The sequence below is a fragment of the Anolis carolinensis genome, chromosome 5, assembly GCF_035594765.1.
Source record: "Anolis carolinensis isolate JA03-04 chromosome 5, rAnoCar3.1.pri, whole genome shotgun sequence".
NCBI lineage: Eukaryota > Metazoa > Chordata > Lepidosauria > Squamata > Dactyloidae > Anolis > Anolis carolinensis.
The window spans coordinates 175,652,409-175,675,943 of record NC_085845.1 but is presented as its reverse complement, the minus strand read 5'-3'; the positions used below and the strand labels follow the sequence as shown (position 1 = coordinate 175,675,943).

The 23,535-nt window shown below is 46.5% G+C and overlaps 1 protein-coding gene across 14 annotated transcripts in view; it reads right to left on the bottom strand.

Moving 5' to 3' along the window:
• The window catches only part of rbfox2 (RNA binding fox-1 homolog 2), a 244,094-nt gene that overhangs the window by 54,496 nt on the left and 166,063 nt on the right, over positions 1–23,535 (bottom strand). For all 14 annotated transcript variants that reach the window (XM_062982988.1, XM_016993667.2, XM_062982986.1 and 11 more), the window contains one exon: positions 2,500–2,646. In XM_062982988.1, the coding sequence (XP_062839058.1) occupies positions 2,500–2,646 (147 nt within the window). The remainder of the gene's footprint in view (positions 1–2,499; positions 2,647–23,535) is intronic.

Sequence of the window (23,535 nt, the reverse complement as noted above, 5' to 3'; positions counted from 1 at the left end):
GGAAAAGGTAATGTGTTTGTTGGGGGGGGGGGGGTGCATTAAGCTTCACATGGTAACCAACTATGGGTTCCCTACTGAAGAAAGTACAGGTTTCAATAATGACTCACCCAAGGACAAAACGCTTGTACCACAAAATAACAGTAATAAGGAAGAAGTAGACGAACATGGTAAATATTTCTGTCCCATTTATAGTTCGAGGCTGTGTTTATCCTGCACAGAAATGCTGTGCTGGCAAGAAATAAGGACTGAATTATTTATTGTTTCTCTGCTCCAACTGCAGAGTTACCCCAAGCTTCAAAATAGCACATGTTCCTGCATGTGTGCCCAAAAAGGAAAACAGTTCTGGCAGGCTGTAGGACTGGGATTGATGTCAGAACCAGGAAAGCCAAAGCACCTCATTAAGTCCAAGGAAAGGCTAAATCTGCAGGCCACAGTCCCATGCACTTCCCATTTTACACACAGCCATTTGAAGAACCATCCAGACACAACATTTACTCTAAGTACAATGATTGTAAAGGAACCAGTAATTTGATGGAGCCTGGAAATTGTAAAATGTTTTTCTGTCTTAATGTAATCTGGAAGGTCTTGGGTATTGGTTTTGGATGAGTTTCTTCCCCACAACTCCCCCTACCTCAGGGCAAGTATTATCTGAGTATTATGCATTAGAAGTATTTCAATATATTATTTAAATATGCAGAGAAGAGCAGCTCAGTTTCCCCCAACAATGTGCTATGGCAAGCACTGTTGAACAGCTAGAAAAAAATTACTCATCGTGCTAAAAATGCCCATAATTCTATGTCCACTGGAGCCTCGTGTAGAATGTAATATCTCTATCTTTCAGTATTCTGTCATTTTCATTAGTGAGAAGTACTTGGATTCCTAGTAACAGTTCAATCTACCGCTGATGAATATACAGCTATTCCAGAAGTATCACCTTGCCCAGACAGGAATCATGGACTCATCCAGAAACAATGAGATGAGCAAGAAAGCAAGATGCCAGAAGATGATATTAAAATATTTGTGATGATGCTACTTCCCACTTTTTCAAACACTGAGACCTAACCTACTGCATCTTCGCATGGTTTGGTAACTGCACAGTAGCAGATAGGAAGGCGCTCCTAAGGGTAACCACTCCTGCACAGAGAATCATTGGCTGCCCTCTCCCCTTTTTCGAAGAACTTTATAAGTCCCACAGCCTTAAGAAAGAGTATTCTTGGGGATCCATCTCACCCAGCACATTCATTTTTTGAATTATTACCATCTGCAAGACAACAAAGAGCGACAAAAGCAAAAACCAACAGTGGGAGACATCCTTTATCCTATGTGGCTATGTTGAACTCCATGGTTTCGCAATGAAGTGGTATTGGGAGCTATGCGATGGTGGTGGGAGTGTGGAAGGATGAGTGTGTTGTTTTGTGGTGTGTGCTGGGGAAAGCATTTAATTACATTGTACAATGTACAATGACAATAAAGTTATTCTATTCTATTGTTAGTGCACCCCTCCCCAAAAAAAAATCCAGCTCTAACCTGTTCCATATATTTAAAAAGTTTGAAAAAATTAGTGCTATATAATTTTAAAAGTAATACATTTATAGGCAATGAAAATACTATGGATATGCAAAAAGTAATTATCCCAAAATGTTAGAAACTTTATAAAACAAAATCCACCAATATTCTTGACTTTAGAATGTTTTTTTTAAAAAGAAATCATCAGAATAAACATTTAATTATGACATAATTGCTAATTTGCACTAGGAACCTTGGATGAAGAGCTTTTTCAAAAATATTTTGGCAATTCAAATACCTCCATATAAAATTAACAATGCTCTCAATTTGTCATCAAGCACAGTTTCTGTGCTTTCTACTTGTTTTCTTTAGACCAGAGTTTCTCATACTGTGCTCCTTCAAATTGTGGGACTTGAACTCCTTTGGACTTCAGGTTCCATAATTCATAACAACTGGTAAACTGGATGGGATTTCTGGGGGCTGAAGTACAGTTTGAGAAACACTACTGTAGACAATAATAACCAGTTTCTGATGGAAGTTTAAAATAGAAACGATTTAAAGGCCTTGCCAATCGAAACCCCACCCAACCTGAATGATGAGAAAAATCTGGATTATCTTCACAAAGAAACATTAAATAGCACAAACTTACAGTGACACACTGTCAGCTTCTACACTCACGTCTGAAAACAAGAAAAATAAACGATAACCCTGAGGGAAAAAGAATAGTGTCTACCCAGGCAAATGCTATTTGCCCAATGAATGCTTCTGAAGAACATACACATAGTTTTATTCTCTGTTTGACTATAGAGTGTGAAAGGCCTATAGCCCCAAGAAAGGCATCTCTGAGACACACAAGACACAGGGTAGTGTCTTAGGGCTCTCTATGTGTGGATCCTTTAGAGGGATGCTTTGTATGTCCATATGGAATAGACTATAAAAATAACAGAAAAACATAAGCAGCCACGTTGCTCCTTAAAAATATTATTATCGTACCCCAAACATCTGCCGGAGGTCAGGATCCCGAAAGCGGAAAGGAATGTTGGAGACGTGCAGCCGCTTTGGAGTAGACTTGCTCTCAGTATTCTCACTGTTTTGTGTCTGTGACTGCTGGCCGTCTGTCTGTGCCCCTCCTTCCGTCTGCTGCAATTAGATTTAAAAAGCAAAGAAGAAATCGTTAAAAAATCCAACCAAGATTTATTTGCAACATTTATACTCCGCCCTTCTCACCCGAGGGGACTCAGGGCAGCTTACAGAAATTGGCAAAATTTAATGCCCAAAGAATACCGTATGAAGCAGAGAGTGTTTGATGACCGGGACATCCGTAGAGAGACCAAGGTGCTTGTTTATAAAGCCATTGTCCTCCCAACCCTGCTCTACGCCTGCGAAACGTGGACGGTCTACAGACGTCACACTCAACTCCTGGAGCGTTTCCATCAGCGTTGCCTCAGAAAAATCCTGCAAATCTCTTGGGAAGACAGGCGGACAAATGTCAGCGTGCTGGAAGAAGCAAAGACCACCAGCATTGAAGCAATGCTCCTATGCCATCAACTTCACTGGACTGGCCACGTTGTCCGAATGCCCGATCACCGTCTCCCAAAGCAGCTACTCTACTCCGAACTCAAGAACGGGAAATGTAATGTTGGTGGGTAGAAAAAGAGATTTAAAGATGGGCTTAAAGCCAACCTTAAAAACTGTGGCATAGACACTGAGAACTGGGAAGCCCTGGCCCTTGGAGGTCAGCTGTGACCAGCAGTGCTGCGGAGTTCGAAGAGGCACGAACGGAGGGCTTAAGGGAGAAACATGCCAAGAGGAAGGAGCGTCAAGCTAACCCTGACCGAGACCGCCTTCCACCTGGAAACCGATGTCCTCACTGCGAGAGAATATGCGGGTCAAAAATAGGTCTCTTCAGCCACCTAAGAACCCACCCCCAAGACACCAGAGATGGAAGACAATCGTCCTCGAACTATGAGGGATCGCCTAAGTAAGTAAGTACAATCATAAAATCAAAACAATACATTTAAATCCGTTAATAATATTATTAAAATACATTATAACAACCTATATACAGTAGAGTCTCACTTATCCAACATAAACGGGCCGGCAGAATGTTGGATAAGCGAATATGTTGGATAATAAGGAGGCAATAAGGAAAAGCCTATTAAACATCAAATTAGGTTATGATTTTATAAATTAAGCACAAAACATCATGTTATACAACAAATTTGACAGAAAAAGTAGTTCAATACGCAGTAATGTTATGTAATAATTACTGTATTTACAAATTTAGCACCAAAATATCACGATGTTTTGAAAACATTGATTACAAAAATGTGTTGGATAATCCAGAACGTTGGATAAACGAGTGTTGGATAAATGAGACTCTACTGTATATATATAAAACCTATATATCTCCGTTCACCCAAGAACCTCATGCTTCATCCTTAAATCAGACCATGTCGGCTTTGTTGTTTACTCAATAAAAGCTTGGGCACACAACCATGTTTTTACGGCCTTTCTGAAACCCAGAAGGGTTGGCGCCTGTCGGATATCTCCAGGGAGGTGTTCCACAGCCAGGGGGCCACCACCGAGAAGGCCCTGTCCTTCGTTCCCACCAGCCACGCCTGCGAGGCAGGTGGGACCGAGAGCTGGGCCTCTCCAGATGATCTTAGGGATCTTCCTGGCTCATAGGAGGAGATACGTTCGGAAAAGTAAATTGGGCCAGAACCGTTTAGAGCTTTATAGGTCAAGGCCAGCACTTTGAATTGGGCTCGGTAGCATATCGGCAGCCAGTGGAGCTGGCTTAGCAGGGGGGTGGCACGTTCCCTGTATTCCGCCCCAGTTATTAATCTGGCTGCCGCCTGTTGTACTAATTGGAGCTTCCGGGCCGTCTTCAAAGGCAATCTTATGTAGAGAGCGTTGCAGTAATCCAAACGAGATGTAACCAGAGCATGAACCACCGTGGCCAAGTCAGACTTCCCAAGGTACGGGCGCAGCTGTTGCACAAGTCTTAATTGTGTGAATGCTCCCCGGGCTACCGCTGAAACCTGGGGTTCCAGACTCAGTGATGAGTCCAGGAGAACACCCAGACTGCGAACCTGTGTCTTCAGGGGTAGTGCGACCCTGTCCAACACAAGCTATAACCCTATACCCTGTTCAGCACTATGACTGACCAGGAGGACCTCTGTCTTGTCTGGATTCAATTTAAATTTGTTCGCCCTCATCCAGTCTGACACAGCTGCCAGACACCGGTTCAGGACCTGAACAGCTTCCTTAGTGACAGGTGGGAAGGAGTGACAGAGCTGGACATCTGCGTACAGATGACACCGCACCCCGAAACTCCGGATGATCTCTCCCAGCGGCTTCATGTATATGTTAAACATGGGGGACAGTACTGAACCCTGCGGGACCCCACAAGTCATTGGTTGTGGGGCCGAGCAGGTGTCCCCCAGTGACACCATCTGAGAACGACCCTCCAGGAAGGACCGGAGCCACTGCAAAACAGTGCCTCCAAGATCCATCCTGGCAAGGTGCTCCAGAAGGATACCGTGATCGACGGTATCGAAAGCTGCTGAGAGGTCCAGCAGAACCATCAGGGACACACTCCCCCTGTCCAGATCCCGGCGTAGATCATCGACTAAGGCGACCAAGGCTGTCTCAGTACGATGCCCTGGCCCGAAGCCAGACTGTGCCGGATCTAGAAAATCAGTGTCTAACAAGATTGCCTGGAGTTGTGCAGCCACCACATGTTCTACAACCTTGCCCAAAAAGGGGAGATTGGAAATAGGCCGATAGCTGTCCAACTGAGTGGGGTCCAGTGATGGCGTTTTCAACAGCGGGTTGATCACAGCCAATTTAAAGTTCGCTGGAAATATGCCTTCCCAAAGGGAGGCATTCACCACCACCTTCACCCACTCGACCAAACCCCCTCTGGCTTCTCTCACCAGACAGGATGGGCAGGGGTCTAGGATGCATGTGGTAGCCCTCACCTCTCCAAGCACCTTGTCCAAAATCCTCAGGCTGAACCAACTGAAAAGAATCCATCAAAATGGGACAAGCAGGTGCTCGTGTAACATCCTCGGAAGCTGCCGTTAATATGGTGTCAAAGCCAGAACGGATCAAAACGACTTTGTCCACAAAGAACCGAGCAAATGCTTCACAGCAGGCTGCCAAGTTGTCAGGGATCCCGTCCTGAGAGACAGGATATAACAAAACTCTGACAACTCGAAACAGCTCCACTGGACGGTTCTTTGCGGATGCAATAGTAGCTGCAAAGAAAGAATTCTTTGCAGCATCTATTGCCGTGGCATATGTCCTAAGATAGGAACATAGCCTTGTTCAGTTTGGCTCGTTCGGCTCTGAGTGCCACATGCTCTCTAGTTCCCTCTTCTTTCGCTTCATCGCTGCCAGCTCCTAAGTGAACCAAGGAGATGGTTTAGCTTGGGTACTCGAGAGGGGACGTTCTGGAACAATCGTGTCTATTGCCCTAGTCACCTCCTTGTTCCAGAGAGCAACCAGAGCATCAAAAGGATCACCAGCCAAGGTGGTGGGAAACTCCCCAAGAGCCGTCAGGAATCCATCTGGATCCATAAGTCTCCTGGGGCGGACCATTTTAATAGGTCCTCTGAGGTTAGGGGGCGCAGTAAGTCTAAACCTGATCAGGTAATGGTCGGTCCATGGCAACGGAGCGATGGTAAGCTCCTCCACACCACCAGATTCATCTGTGTCTCAGGTTTTATGCCACCTTTACTGACTTCACATCTAATAATCTTGGAATAAGAGTAGATAGAAACAGCAAAGTAAAACAACAAAGAATCCTTTGTTTCTGGAAAAAAATGCAGGAGGAGGAGTAAAAGAATCTTGATAAAACAGGTTACTGAGAACACAATTACAGCAATGCAATTTTGGTGTGGATTTAAATGGACCTAAACGGACTGTGCCAACACATTTACTGCAGGATTTATGCTTTTACTTTTAACTTCTATTTTTCTAGAGGTACTACATTTCACTTATACCAGTTTAGACTTATTAGTCTAATGTCATACCAAGTTAAACATGTGCCAAATTTAAATGTTAAGACATACAATAGCAGCAACGAATTACACTCAGCATTTATACTACTTTTAAGTTTCTTCTGTGACAATATATCAGTACTGGAATAAGCTTCGGGTTCTATTATTCTATTGAGTTCAAAAAGCAACAGCAGCTGGCATTACCACATCTCCTTACTGCCACAGTTCCTGACAGGGTGGACAATTATTCTTCATATGTATTTACTATCAGTTAAGATAGTGATTCTCATTTTACCTTATGTAGTGGACCTGATTCACCCCACCCCACTCTAATCTGCCATACTACTTATAGCATAGCATTGTATATTTATATTTGACCTATGGGATGGAAGGAGGCTAACAACAAGGTTTGAACTATATTATTATTGCACAAACACAATTACCTGTAAACTCACTGTGGAACAGCATCTGATCGCTCATTGACTCACATCACTCCTCAGGAAGCCATTTTGAGTACAGTGTTCCCTCACTACTTCGCTGTTCGCTTTTCGCGGATTTGCTATTTTTAAATAAACACTAAAATAATAGTATAAATTATAAAATAATATTATAAATCCCTCTTTCTACTTCCTTCCTAAGGAGAAGCCTGAGGAATGAAGGAAGGAGAAGCTGAAGGGAGAGAAAAGGAGGCTGAATCAGCTTTGTTTTCGCCTCAAAAGGCATGTGCGTGCTTGAGAGGCAAGGAGGGGACAGAGATGCTACTTGCCAGTGACATTGTAAACAACACAAATATAGTGTCCCTAATTCGCAGATTTTCACTTTTTACCGGTAGTTCTGGAACGTAACCCCCGCAATGAGTGAGGGAACACTCTAGTACTAAACTAAACTAGAAAACTGTAACACTGACTTAATGTTTTCACTCCTCTCTGATCTGTCTCTATATAGTTTGAGAGATACGCCACTTCTCATACTGGTACCAACATATGTTCATCACCAATTCTAATGTATCACTCATCAATCAATTCTGATGTCAACATTTCAACATTTCTATTGATCCTTCAAATGAGGTTTTAACTCTTATTAATGTCAGATTCTAATTTATTTAATGGAAATTAAGCCTTGCTGTACAATAATAAATGTATTAGGATGTAGGGTGCAATAATAAGGAAGCATAAAGGAGCTGAAAACTCTATGCCAAATAAACTGGAAATCTATGCATGAAAGTCTACATGCACTATGCATTACAGAGGACTCTCCAATTTTGTTTTCACTGTTGTTTCCTTTCTTTGTATCCTAGAGAAAGAAGATGCCAGTAAAGTGCAACGCCACAATAACGTCTTCTCTTTCTGTTGCTTAATTAAACTTGGACTAGAAACCTTCTCCCTTCACAAAGGACATCAAAAGCAACTGCCCTGTGTACCAGAGGAAGAAATCTACTATTTCTAGTATTTCATATTATTCTTACTTATCTAATGTAAGCCACCCAAGAATGGAACAAAACACCCAAAGGAACTATTAGGTAACAATACTGAATCTCACATCCCCATGTGTGTACTGTCTCTAAACATTGTGTGCATTACAGATGACATGGGCCCCTAAAAATCCTGAAAAGGTCTAAATATAGAGATAAAAAACCTTATTTAATCTTCATCTGAATCTCTCTAGCAGGTTTTCGTAAACCTTGTTATGACACAGTTAACCCCAAGCATTAGGGAACCCATTTCTGGAGAAATCTGGAAGACATGTTCAATGACTGAGGAGTGCAGCAGGAGCAAAGTGAAATCAATAATAATCAAATCAGATTTTGCCTCAATTACAGCAAAAAAAAACAACAACAATGAAGGACAGGTTGCTTACCTGTAACCGTGTTTCTTCGAGTGTACTCTGTGAATTCACACTAATGGAGAACGCTGCGCCTGCGCAGGCTCCAACGGATACTCTTCCAAGCTAAAGTTTGAAATTTGGCGGTAACCCCGCCCCTCTTCCCGGAGGGTATAAAGGGCGCCCTCCGCGCCCGCTCTCCAGTTCCTACGCCGCAAAGGCAGCGAGAAAGGGAGAGGTTTGCCTGTGGGGAAGGAAGGGCGGGATTGTGTGAATTCACAGAGTACACTCGAAGAAACACGGTTACAGGTAAGCAACCTGTCCTTTTTCTTCGTGTACTCTGTGAATGCACACTAATGGAGACTAGCAAGCTAAGGTGTAGGTAGGTGGGATAGCAAACCCAATAACCAGTCTAGTGTCCAAACACATTTATTGAGCACAAGGTGCAAAAAAACAGGCAAATGCAATGGTCAAGTAAGCGATGCAATAGCATATAGTGCAATAGAACCGATCCTTGTGTTAGGATCCAGAACACAATCATAACATAGTAAGTGGGCAATAGTCTGTAAGAAAATACAGAGGTAGGCATAAACTCATTCTCTGAAAACAGAGGGAGAAGCATTCAAAAAATACATTTCAGTGCAGTGGGTAAGTATAGTACACAAGCACTATGTTAAAGAGACCCTGAGCACATTGATTACAAACAGGGTGGATGACAACGGTCAGCCTGTAAGAAGGATAAACCCGAAAAATGGGTTTGAGTAAGGCAACAACATTAGGTAAGGCAGGAGGAGAGGACGGACCTGGCAAAAGCCGAGTCCTTGAGGTTCTTTGAGTCCATCCTGTAGTGTGAAACAAAGGTGGATGGAGTGGACCAGATAGCCGCTCGACAGATGGAGTCGAGAGGGACGCCCCTCAGGAAGGCCGTAGAGGTGGAAAGGCCCCTTGTAGATCTAGGGCGGATCGAAGAGGGGGGCTGGCGTTTGGCCAGCTGATAAGCGAGCTCAATGGTCTGAGCAATCCAGTGTGAGAGTCTTTGGGAAGAAAGAGGTTCGCCCAGTTTGTGGGTAGCGTAAGCCACAAAAAGTCTAGGTGACTTACGTATGTCCTTAGTCCTGTCCTTGTAGAAAAGGAGGGCTCTCCTGACATCGAGGAGATGGAGTTTCCGTTCTAGAGAAGAAGAAGGATTGGGGAAGAAAGCAGGAAGTATTATGTCCTGGTTCAGGTGAAAAGCAGAGACCACCTTAGGTAGGAAGGTGATGTCCGGGCGAAGGACAGCCCTGTCGTGGTGGAAACGGAGGTAGGGTTCGTCCACCCGGAGAGCAGCCAGTTCCGAAGGCCTGCGGGCAGAGGTGATAGCGATGAGGAAGGCAGTCTTCCAAGAGAGAAGGTGAAGGTCTGCAGAGGCCATAGGTTCGAAGGGAGGTGAAGCTAGTTGAGAAAGGACGAGTTCGAGGCTCCATCCGGGAGTCGGAGGTTGGACTGGAGGATGCAAGTTGTTGTAACCTCGAAGGAAGGTCTTAATGAGGTTGTTAGAAAAGAGAGAGGGTTGTCCCTGACGTTGGAAATGCCAGGAGAGAGCAGCGAGATAGGATTTTATCGAGGCCAGAGAAAGTTGACGATCCGCAAGGGAAAGTAGAAAGTCCATGACCAGCGGGATCGAAGTAGAGGCGGGATCGACGCGTCGGTCCCGAAGGAAAGTTTGGAATTTTGCCAGCTTGTAAGCATAGGCTTTCGATGTGGCCGGTTTGTGAGCAGCGCGAAGGATTGCCTGCAGGTCTGGGTGGAGAGAGTTTGAGGAAGTATCCTCCAGGCAGTCAGGTGCAGGGACGGGACGTCGGGGTGGAGAACCTGTCCCTTCTGTGAAGATAGTAGATGAGGGAGAATTGGGAGGGTGCGGGGGGGATCCGCACACATCCGGAGCAGCGTGGGATACCATGGCTGGCGTGGCCATGCAGGGGCGATCAGGATGGCCGATGTCGGTGTTAGATAGAGTCTCTCTATCACTCTCGAGATGAGAGGGAAGGGAGGAAAAAGATAGACGGGTTCGAGAGTCCAGTCGAGGAGAAACGCGTCTCCGAGACAGCCCGGAGTCGAGTTTGGAGGTAGTCTCGCTCCGAATCGAGGAAGTTGAGCGTTCGAGGGGGAGGCAAAAAGGTCCAGAGCTGGCCAGCCCCAATCGTTGAAGACGGATTTCAGGATCTCGGGATCGAGACGCCACTCGTGGGGGGAGGTCGTTATTCTGCTTAGAGAGTCTGCTAAAGTATTTTGAGCCCCCGGAAGGTGAACTGCCGACAGAGTTATGTGTCTCGCTATGCACCATAGCCAAATATCCATCGAGAGAGCCATGAGTTTTCTCGAGCCCGTACCCCCTTGTTTGTTGATGTAGTACATGGCTACTACGTTGTCCGTTTGGATCAGAACGGTCTTGTGGGGAAGAAAGCGGGCAAACGCCCGGAGGGCTTTGAAGATTGATAACAGTTCTAGAAAGTTTATGTGGTGAGACATTTCTTGGGTGGACCACAGGTCCCTGACGGTGAGGTTCGACATGTGGGCTCCCCAGGCAAAATTGGAGGCGTCGGTCGTGATGGTGACTGACGGAAGGGAGGGATGGAAGGGAAGTCCCACACAAACATTCGCTGGGTCCTGCCACCAGCGAAGGGAGAGGCGAACCTGGTTCGGTACCGTGAGAAACATTGAGCTCGGGTGCCGATGGGGTTTGAAAGAGTCTATGAACCATCTTTGGAGAGGTCTGAGACGTAGTCTGGCAAAAGGAGTAACCATGACCGTGGAGGCCATGTGACCCAGGAGAACTTGGACCGCGTGGGCTCGGATCCTGCGGTTGCGGAGGAGGAGGGAAAGGTGCTGTTGAAGGGCTAGGAACCTGTCCTTCGGTAGGGAGGCGGTTTCCGTGATGGAGTTGAAGAGAGCTCCGATGAAACGGATTTCTGTGGTTGGGAGGAGTTGAGACTTTGAGACATTCAACTGAAGGCCCAGCCGTTGCAGGAGAGAAAGAGTCTGTGAGACATGGTTTTGAAGGGATGAGGGATCGGACGCGACAATCATCCAATCGTCCAGATAAGGAAAAACCATAATGCCCTGTTTCCTGAGGTGCGCTGCCACCACGGCGACCACCTTTGTAAAGACCCTTGGGGCCGTGACGAGGCCGAAAGGGAGAACTGTGAACTGGTAAGATTGTCCCAGGAGCTTGAAGGAAAGGAAGCGTCTGTGGGATCTTCGCACCGAGACGTGGAAATACGCGTCGCGTAAGTCTATAGAGGCGAAGAAGTCTCCGTGTCGGAGCATCGGGAGGATGGAGGCCACTGAAACCATTCGAAATTTTGAAGGCAGAATGAAGAGGTTTAGAGCCCGTAGATCGAGGATAGGCCGAAGGCCTCCGCCCCGCTTGGGAACCGTAAAGTATCTCGAGAAGAAACCTCGAGTGTCCTGCTCGGAAGGAGAAGGCTGGATTGCGCCCTTCGCCAGAAGGGAGTCGACCTCGGCGCATATTTCCGGTGAAGGGTCGGTGTGGAGGATGTGACCCGTGGGTGGCAAAGTTTCGAATTCCAAGGCATAGCCGTCTCTGACAATGCGAAGAACCCAGGCATCTGAGGTGATAGACTCCCATTCGCGGTAGAAAGGAGCTAGGCGGTCGAGGAAAGAGCAGAGAGGAAGGATCTGGTCGGGGCCTAGGAACGGCATGGTAGTGGCAGTAGTAGTGGAGATAGAAAGATCCCCGAGAGAGTAGGCGTCAGGCCCGACGTTGGGGTTGTGGCATAGCTGCAGGACCTTTGCCCCGACCTTTCGGGACCTGGTGCTGGAGGCGAGGTTGTTGCTGATGACTGTGGTGACTCGAGCTCGACGAGCGTCGAAACGGCTGGTGACGAAAAGGCTGAGGGTAGCGACGGTACCGTTGCGGGAACCATCGGGTCCGCTGAGCCTGAGGTTGGTCGGTCCCGCACTTTGTTGCGAGAATCTTGAAGTCGTGATTGGACTTAAGTTTGTCATCAGTGCCAGAATTGAAAAGGCCCTGGGTGTCGAAAGGAAGGTCTTCGATCACTTGTCGAGAGGAAGAAGAGAGTCCTGAGGACCGAAGCCATGCATGCCGTCTGATCGCGACCGCGTGGGCAATCATTTTTCCGGCGGTATCACCGGTATGCTTAGCCATTTGAATTTGGTGGTGTGCGAGAGAGTCCGCCTCCTGTTGGAGGGTCGAAAGGACTGATCGGTCTTCGTCAGAAAGTTTGGCGAAGAAAGGTTGGGCTTTCTCCCAGAGGATCTGTTGATAAGCGCCCATGCAGGCCCCGTAGTTTGCCATGCGGCAAAGGAGGAGAGCACCGGAGTACAGCTTGCGGCCTACCGCATCGAAGCGTTTGCCCTCTCTGTCGGCCGGGGAGTTGGATTGTCGACCCGACGATTGGGAGGCCTTTACCACCATGGAGTTTGGGTCAGGGTGATGCTTGAGCCATTCCAAGGCTTCGTCATCAGTTCGGTACCAGGCCTCTATTTTCTTAGAGGTTGGAGGTATCGAAGATGGAGTCTTCCAAGATGCCTGGATGACGTCCAGGAGGTATGGAAGAAAAGGCAGCAAGGTGGCCGGCGGGGCTTGGGCTTGAACCCTCTTGAAAACGGGGTCGGTAACAGCCTTTGAAGTTTGTTTAATTTCCATCCCCAGAGCGTCTGCCATTCTGACCATCTGGTCGGAGAAAGCCCGGATATTATCCGTCGGGGAAGGTGGGTCGACCTCGTAGGCGTCGTGAGGCGGGGAGAGATCGAGACCGAGAGAAACCACAGAGGCGGAGAGTATCGACTCGGGGCGTTCGATATCGGGGTCATCCTCCTCGGGCCCTTGAGGGGACCGGGGAGGAGAAACAAGCACAGAGTCCTGATGAGGCATAACCTCAGGAGCAGGGAGAGCCGGCTGCGGAGGAACGCCCTTGGACGCGGAGGCCTGGGCGGCGCGGGCTAAGCGCGTCATCTGTCTACCCCTCTCAGGTGTTTGAGCCGGGGGAAAGAGTTCTTGTCGAGCCGGAAGACGAGATGGTGCCGGCTGGGGAGCCTTAATAACCGTCCTGACCGACCGGTCGGGGGAGGCTTGAGCGTCCACATCCGAGGACTGACCATGAGGAGAGGAAGAGGAGCGGAGGCGTTGTGCCGGTTGGATAGGAGAGGATCTCCTAGAGGAAGGCCCAGAGGAGGGGACGTCCTTCTTCGAAGACGCTGAGGAGGACGACCTCTGGATCATTCTTTTCTTTGCTGGGGGTTGTTTCGACGCGACCCTCAGCGATTTTCCCGGCGTCGGGGGAATCGGGCACACAGCTGCCGAGTCAGATTGAGCCCGTCTGGATTCCTCCTGAGCCCTCTTGAAGGCAATCTTCATGGCGGAAAAAGATGGCGGCGCAGCCAGGCGGGATCGAGTGGAAACGGCCGAGGCCACCGAACTCGAAGTTGATGAAGGGCCCATCTTGCCCGATCGGGTGGATACCGTAGCGGTGGTCACCGTGCAGGGCGGTTTGGTCGGTCGCGGTCTCGAGGTTTTCGAGGTTTTAGATGACACCGACGGAGCAGGCCTGGACGCCATCGAGGCTGAGGTGGAAGTGGAAGCCTCAGGAGCAAGAGTTTTTTCGTAAAGAGCTGCGCGGAGTCTCGCAGCTCTATTTCTCCTGGCCTGAGCTGTAAAGGCCAGGCAAAAACGGCAGGTACCGACGACGTGGCTTTCGCCAAGGCAGAAAAGGCACTTAGCGTGGCCGTCGGAATCTGGAATCTTAGCGGCACACTGAGTGCACCGTTTAAAACGCGTGGTTGACATAAGAACGAAGAGTCCGAAGTGAGCTTTGCGGCGGAAAAAAAGGAACTGGAGAGCGGGCGCGGAGGGCGCCCTTTATACCCTCCGGGAAGAGGGGCGGGGTTACCGCCAAATTTCAAACTTTAGCTTGGAAGAGTATCCGTTGGAGCCTGCGCAGGCGCAGCGTTCTCCATTAGTGTGCATTCACAGAGTACACGAAGAAAAAATATTTGTTGACATGCCAATTTTTTGCTATTTTTCTTGAAGACTGCTAAAACTAGTGAAATAGTCAGATGTAATAATATTTCATGATCCAATTATTTGCGTTTATCTTACAGAAATATTATTACAGTATTTAGGACTATAAAGAACACTTTCCAACTGAACTGATTCCAATGGTTTTCAGAGCCTATACAAGTTACTTCTGGATAACAATTTCCAGAACCTCCTCCACATGCTGGCTAGGTGATTCTGGGAACTGTACTTTAAAAAGTACTTTTAAAGTATTTCTTGGCTAAACCTATCTCACAGAACTGACGTAAGGTAAAAAATGAATAATTAAATTTGTCATCGGAGGAATAGTGGGATAGCAATGTAAAATTGGGATGAAAATTCAACATTTCCCACCATTTGACATTCTAAGAACCAACATCTAATTTAAGAAGCTAATCATGAAAGAAAGGGTACAGGTCAGACCCATACAAATTGATACACCAATATATTTTTATCTATTTCAGGAATTTAAAATTCACTGAAATAGCAATATGACCCCATCTTGTGGCTTATGCTAAGTGTACCGTCTGGACAGTAAGGTCTATGAAATGTCCAAATGAGGTAATAAGAGACTCTCATAGTCACTCTTAGAAAGCAACACCACTAAGTTCTTCTCAGCTACTTTCTTTCTTCTAGACATGACCTTGGGCTTGCATATAAGCTTTTCAGGACAAACAAAGGCACATTAGAAGCAAACACTCACCAGGCAACATGCTGAGCAAAGCAAAAGCATCTTTTAACTTTGCTTCAATCAGGGAATGAATGTAACCCAAACTCAGTCTGAGCATCTGCAGCCACACAATGCAAAACAAGACACCAAACAGCTGGGATAAACTAATACCATTCAGACTGGAATCATTTTCAATCAGCTCCAACTATTAGACATACGTGAGTTTCCTGACAAAGGCACACCTGATCACATCACAAAAATACTGTTTATAGCTGCTTTTAGTCCTTTTCTCACTGCACTGACAACATTATCTCAAAACAAACGGATGGTGCATCCTGAGGGCAAGATCAATGGATTGTGATTAAATCACACAACACTGTTTGGTAGTTTAATTTTTATGACTTTGTCAGAATCCTCTACTCCCCAGGGTAAAAACCTCCAAGTAGGATAGAACCAATGGTATCCATCATCTGTGGAGACAATGACTAGAAAACAGTCTCCTCAACAAGCCATGGATATCATTTTAATTCCCTAGGTCCAAGGGTTCTTTCTCCTCAAACTGTTTCTATTCACTCTGGAGCACAGCTCATGTAAATTTCCAAATTCTGAGCTTCTTACAACAGATGGTGAAATTGGCAAGATGACGCAGCTTTCCAGATGGCCTTGGACATGCTATGTTGCCCATAATTCTCACTCTTGATCACAAATGGTGCAGAGAGAGGGAGAAACTGGGAGCACATCTAAATTAGGGGTTCTTAATGCAATATGCCTCCCCCGGCGACATGAATAGCTGCCAGGGGTGTGCCTGCTCCTCCACTACTTCCACCAGTTACTGAGTAGCTCTTCCTCACAATCAATGCAGTATGTGACCCTATGTGGATCACCCCTTGCCTTTACTGTTCATCCCACAAAGAAAATGGAGAATGCAATGCTCAATCTGTTCACTCAGAATTTCTTCAAGAAGCTTAATGATCTCATTTCTAATATGTATATGCTAAGGTACACAAGGCAGGTCCGGTGCTGTAGGCTATATTTCAGAGGAAGGAAATAGCATGCCATCCCACAGTATTTATTATAAAGATGGGAAACCACCTTTGAGTAAACATCATGAAACATTATGAAAAACTTCCTGATAAGAGCCATTTGGCATTGGAATATGCTGCCTGAGTGTGGTGAAGTTTCCTTCTCTGTAAGCTTTTAAATGGGCTGAATGGCCATCTGTTGGGGGTGGTTTGATTATGTGTCTCTGCATGGCAGGGGGTTGGACTGGATGATCTTTATGGTCTTTTCCAACTTTGCAATTCTGTGATTCTATTCCTTGTCTAATAAAACCTTATGAAATCCATGGGGTCACCATAACTCAACATGTGACTTAAGAGTATACGGAGACAGACTCTAAAACCCCTAGCTCCAGGAAAGCTTTCTGGTTTTCTCCTTCATATCTCTTCTTGTACCTTTTTAGAAGTGTTAAATTTGCCTGTTAGTTCTTTTTATCGCTTATATATTTCTACTGTGTGCATATATTATTATTTCTTTAAAAATTTTGTGATCTGAGTGGCATCTCCCAAAGCAAGAGAGTAATATGTTTCTTACCCCCAAACATCCAACAAATGAATGTTTCTAGGTTGTACCTATTTCTCCTGCTCAATTAACAACAGCTCTCCTTAACAACAGCTCATAGTCAACAATCTGGTAGAAAACGTATGAAAATTCTTTATCTAAAATATTTTTATAACTCCTTCCAAGATATGTTCATAGAATATATCCCATGGGACAGGCATGTAGCCGGGGGGGGGGGGGGGGGGCTTGAGGGGCTTCAGCCCCCCCCCCCCCATGAAATTCTCGGGATGGTCTGCGAGAAGGCCTTAAATTTATTATTTAAACTGTTATGTTTATTCATATCATGATCTGATCACCATGGGAGCATTGGGATAACGATACAAAAGGTTTGCTAGGGTAGACCCGCACTCAGATTCAGCCCCCCCCCCCCCGAAACAAAATCCCAGCCCCTCCCGAATCAAAATCCTGGCTATGGGCCTGCCATGGGAAAATGCCGACTCTGTTACATTACATTGTGTTCACAATATTTAGGCCAACATCCAAGAGTATATTTGTACAACCCTTGTATTAGGAGGCATCAGAACCTCTATGGAACATGAAGCCCTTTTTCTGAACTGCCCCACATCCTATCCTCCAAACACACTTTGTCCCATTTCCTGAGGGTAAAATGTAGGACTGGTTGTTGGAGAATACACTCACCTCTTCAATCCAGCCTCAGGAAAAATGGGGCCTGTCTATGGTGAGGAGGCTGTTCCCTCTTAGCTTCAATGAGCCATGAGGAGAGGCAGGTAAGAAATTTAAACAAATATATCATCATCATCGTTGTTGTTGTTGTTGCTGCTGCTCTGCAGCAGGACACCTCCATAGATGCACAACAGAAAGAAGATCTGTAGAGGCTGGAAAAGGGAAGCAAAACTGAGTCTCTTCAGATGTCTCTGTCCTCATCCCCAGACAAGTCAGGATCAAATTGAAGTTATAATGGAGGAGCTTTTGACTCTGACACTTTATTTTGTATCTCAGCCTTAGATTTCAGATTTCAGAATATTTTGCCAAGAGTTGGATGCTAAAGAAAAGAGGAAGATGTGGTTGGAAAGAGAAGCACAGAAGAAAAAGTGGCTATTGGATAATACTTAAGACTCACACTGAATGTATTCATATAATGCTTTAGGTGCCAAAGCTTTGACCGAGGGTGCTTCCATGATGTCTTGAGCTTGTTTTTCTGGCGGAAGAGCGTGTTGGTGATGACAAGGTTGTGCTCTCCGCATCTGGTGAGAAGCAAGATGCCATTCGAGTTGCTGTTTCCGACCCCATCTTTTCCTATGATCCCTGGCCACAGGTCGGAGTCCCTTCCGACTCTTGCATTAAAGTCCCCCAGGAGGATGATTTTGTCCTCCTTAGGTATCTCCGATAGGATGGTGTCCAGCTGACAGTAAAAATTTTCCTTGATGTCTTCGTCAGCATCTAGAGTTGGTGCATAGGCGCATATGATGGTTGCCTGTTGGTTTTTGGCAAGGTTAATTCGGAGGGTTGAGAGTCGTTCGTTGATGCCAGTGGGTGCTTCAGTCAGGTGCTTCACCAGGTCGTTTCTGATAGCAAAGCCAACTCCGTGTATTCTTCGCTCTTCTTCAGGCAGTCCCTTCCAGAAGAAGGTGTAGCCTCCCTTTTCTTCCTTCAGCTGCCCCTCTCCTGCTCTCCGGGTCTCCTGAAGGGCTGCTATGTCGATCTTAAAGCGTCCCAGCTCCCTTGCAATGATAGCAGTCCTGCGTTCGGGGCGTTCACTGTCAGTGTTATCCAACAGTGTCCGTACGTTCCATGTTCCAAAGTTCATTTTTCTTTTTTGGCCGCAGAGTGGTGACCCCTCTGGACGCGGCAGTCCAGTCAGGGTAGGAGAGGCAGACTATGTTTAGGGCACCTTTTCTAGCCCCTTCCCCGTGTGGGGTGAGCAGAGCGGATCCTAAAAAGGGCTGCTCAGTCTTGGATACAGCTGCTGGACTACTCAACTGAGTCCCCTCGGGGAGAAGGGCGGGGTAGAAATATTGGAAATAAATAAATAAATAAACTGCCTTGGTCTTTGAGGTAGAACGACTGAGTCCATATCCACCGCCCATGTGCCAGTCTGTGACTAAGGGCTTCCAGATTTCACAGTCCTGCCCCCATCGCCACTCGCTGATCGCCATGGGACTTTTTTGGTTTGTTTTTATTTTTGTTGGAAGACGCCTGTGCGTGATTTTTTTTAATGTGTGGAGGTCAGTGCACGGCCGGTCAACACACAGTCTTCACAGAGTGAGTTTCCAGCAGTGATGTGGTTAACACAACGAGAGTGGCTTCTCAGTGGCTTCTTCTGCCTTCACAGCCGTTGTAACATGTACCATGTTATCCTCCGCCTGCTCCGCCGTTGAGGTCTTTGGGTCTTCGGATTGGCACCTCTTGGACTATGTTATTACACGTGCCAGAGACCGCCGCGATGTGCTTTTCACAAGAGCCATGACAGGTGCTGATGACTGCTGGACAGACCACAAGTTAATCCGATCCACAATGGCTATCAAGATCGTCCCCAAACGCAGACTCCAAGGAAGAAAAACAAGGCGCAAAATGAACACCCAAGCCCTTCAGGAGCCCTTCTCCAAACAACACTCAAGGATCATCTACCCACAGAACACCCCGAAAATGTTGAGGAACATTGGAACAAACTGAAATCATCACAGCCTGCGAAGAAACCATTGGATACCAAACTAAGAAACATCAAGACTGGTTTGATGATAACGACAAAGAGATCCAACAGCTAATTGATAACAAAAGGAAAGCCTTCCAAACATGGCAGAGAGACACCAACTGTGCTGCCAAGAAAAAGATCTATGCCAGTGCAAAAGCTGAGGTCCAAAGAAGGACCAGAGAACTCAAGAACATCTGGTGGACAAAGAAGGTTGAAGAAATCCAGCACCTTGCAGATACCCATGATGCTCAGGGATTTTTCAAAGCCACAAAGATTATTTATGGACCAAGAAACCATGGCATACAGCCCCTACGCTCATCAGATGGAACCAAAATTCTGAAGGACAAAACATCAATTGCACTACATTGGAAAGAGCACTACCAGAACCTGCTGAATCGCAGCTCCAATGTGGCTGAAGAGACCTTCTCACAGATCCCGCAACAACAAACCAGGGATGAGCTTGCAGCACTGCCTAGTTTGGAAGAAGTCAGCAATGCCATCAGCCAACAATAAAAACAACAAAGCCAGCGGACCTGATGGGATTCCTGCTGAAATCTTCAAAGAGGGTGGGCCTGAGCTGACACAACAACTCCACCAGCTCATTGAAAAGGTGTGGATGACCGAGAAAATCCCAGCAGACTTCAAGGATGCCACCATCATCACCCTTTTCAAGAAAGGGGACAGAACAGACTGCAGGAACTATTGTGGTATCTCCCTTCTAACCTCCGCCGGGAAAATCCTCGCAAGAATCCTTGCAAACCGCCTTCTCCCTGTTTCAGAAGACACCCTCCCAGAATCCCAGAATGGCTTCCGCCCCTCCAGAGGAACAGCGGACATGATCTTCACTGCACGACAGCTCCAAGAAAAATGCAGGGAACAAAACCAACCTCTGTACATGGCATTCATTGACCTTGCAAAGGCATTCGACACAGTGAATAGCAGCGCTCTCTGGACCATCCTCCAAAAAATCGGGTGCCCTGACAAATTTGTGAACATCCTGCGGCTCCTCCATGATGACATGATGGCAACAGTCTTGGACAGCAACGGCTCCCAAAGTGACCCATTTAAGGTGGAATCAGGTGTCAAGCAGGGATGTGTTAATGCCCCCACCTTATTTTCCATCTTCATCGCTATGATACTTCACCTTGTTGATGGGAAGCTTCCCACCGGAGTGGAAATCATCTATTGGACAGATGGCAAGCTATTTAACCTCAGCCGACTGAAAGCCAAAACCAAGGTCACCACAACATCTGTTATAGAACTCCAATATGCTGATGACAACGTAGTCTGTGCGCATTCAGAAGAAGACCTACAAGCCACTCTAAACACCTTCGCAGAAGCATACGAGAAGCTCAGCCTCTCACTGAACATCGAGAAAACCAAAGTGCTCTTCCAACAGGCACCAGCTAATCCCTCTGCAAAGCCAGGAATACAGCTTAACGGTGTCACATTAGAAAACGTTGACCATTTCCGCTACCTTGGCAGCCACCTCTCCACAAAAGTCAACATCGACACTGAAATACAACACCGCCTGAGCTCTGCAAGTGCAGCATTTTTCCGTATGAAGCAGAGAGTGTTTGATGACCGGGACATCCATAGAGAGACCAAGGTGCTTGTTTACAAAGCCATTGTCCTCCCAACCCTGCTCTACGCCTGCGAAACGTGGACGGTCTACAGACGTCACACTCAACTCCTGGAGCGTTTCCATCAGCGTTGCCTCAGAAAAATCCTGCAAATCTCTTGGGAAGATAGGCAGACAAATGTCAGCATGCTGGAAGAAGCAAAGACCACCAGCATTGAAGCAATGCTCCTATGCCATCAACTCCGCTGGACTGGCCACGTTGTCTGAATGCCCGATCACCGTCTCCCAAAGCAGTTACTCTACTCCGAACTCAAGAATGGGAAACGGAATGTTGGTGGGCAGGAAAAGAGATTTAAAGATGGGCTCAAAGCCAACCTTAAAAACTGTGGCATAGACACTGAGAACTGGGAAGCCCTGGCCCTTGAGCGCTCTAATTGGAGGTCAGCTGTGACCAGCAGTGCTACGGAGTTTGAAGAGGCACGAACGGGGGGCTTAAGGGAGAAACATGCCAAGAGGAAGGAGCGTCAAGCTAACCCTGACCGGGACCGCCTTCCACCTGGAAACCGATGTCCTCACTGCGGAAGAATATGCGGGTCAAGAATAGGTCTCTTCATTCATTTTTTTTTTTGTGTGTCGACAGTTGACACTTCTCCTTCGCGTTAAGGGCTTTATAACAATATTCTAACTTTTCCTTTCTTCATCCAGTCCTTTACCAGTGTCCAATCTATCCCTTTTTTTGGCTTATTTTGTGTTGTTGATAGCAGGAACGTTAGGTAGTCCATATTCATTATATCCCATATTCTTTTTATCCATTCTTCCACTTTGGATATTAATTTCTGTTTCCATAATCTTGCAAGAACTAATCTGGCAGCTGTTGTTAAGTGTGTAAAGATTTTGTCTTCATTCTTTCCCCATTGGTTATTCGTCATGCCCAATAGAAAGAATTCTGGGAGTAGTGGTATTTTTATCTTTAAAATTTTTTGACATTTGTCGTGGATTTCCCTCCAGTACGGTTTTACCTTCTCACAAGACCACCACATGTGTAGATATGATCCTTCACCTCTTCCACATTTCCAGCATTTACCAACAACATAAATAATACAAATAGTTACGACAACTTTATAGAGAAGAATGGAAGTCAAGAATCGACAAGGACCCTGACCCCCCCCCCACCCTTATTACCCCTTTCCCCCTCACTTTCTACCACCCCCTCCCTACCCCCCATCCTTTCTTCCCCCCCCATACTTTCCTAACCCATTTTATTGTTATTTTCAAAATTTAATAAAAATTATTAAAAAAAAAAAAGAATAGGTCTCTTCAGCCACCTAAGAACCCACCCCCAAGACACCAGAGATGGAAGACAATCGTCCTCGAGCTACAAGGGATCGCCTAAGTAAGTAAGTATTCATATACAAAAGATAGCACATCTAGAAAATTTTGGTGCAGTGTCTGTGAATTGATGACCATTATGTATTTGTGCCTAACTGCCTCCTCCCACAGCAGGAGCAACAAAACCAACCAGCAACTATTGTCTATTCAAACGAGCTGTGCCCGAACACATTTGTTGTGGCTTTTTGGATTTGTTTGTTGGCCTAGTGGATTAGCAGTGAATAGCCTTGCAGCCGCAAAGCCTGGCCATTTCTTTCTAATTATTCTAGTTTCTAATTCTAGTTTGGTGAGCTGGAATACTGAATAGTCTCGGTGTGGCAGGTATGCAGGCTGTTATTAGTCACCTTGATTAGCATGTAATGGCCTTGCAGCTTCAAAGCCTGGCTGCCTCCTCCCTGGGGGAAGCTTTTGTTTGGAGTTGTTAGCTGGCCATGATTGGTGCCCCCCCCCTTCCTATCCAGGGAGACCAGGAGAAGACAGGGCTGTCGAAGGCCCGTCTGCCAGGCTGCAATAATAATGCAATAGTAATGATATTCATTAATAATGTGAAGGATGTGGGTGGACTACAATTCCCAAAAAATGTTGGGTCAATCTCCCTAAAACTCCCCCAATATTCACAGTTGGCCATGTTGGGTCTGTGCTCCAAGTTATAGGTGAACTGTAACTCTCAGTGTTAAAGGTCAATGACTACCTAAGACCACCCAGTTGGCCATGTTAAATTTGTGTGGTAAGTTTGGTCCAAATGGGCTCAGTGTTCTCTGAATACAGGTGAACTATAACTCCTGGATATCAAGGTCAAGCACCCCCAAACCCCACCAATATGTAAATTTGGCCATGTTGGGTCTTGGTTACAAGTGAATTCCAGGTCCACTATTGGTGTGGTTCAGAGTGCTCTTTGATTGCAGGTGAACTATAAATCCCAGTCCCTGAAACTCCTATAAATCATGGTGAATTCTCCCCAGACCTCTCTCTGTTAGTTAGGAGGGAGGTGCGAGGAAGGGCGGAAGAGAGGGGTGTGTTAAAGCCACGCCGCCATGATGACTGCCTAAATGCCTCAGCTGCTTTAAAGTCACGCCGCCATTAAATGGAGTTTCAGAGAAGAAGGGAGGAGAAGGGAGGAGGAAGGAGAGAGGGAGGGTGGAAGAGAGGGGTGTGTTAAAGCCATGCCGCCATGATGACTGCCTAAATGCCTAAGGTGGTTAAAAGTCTCACCGCCATGACACGGAG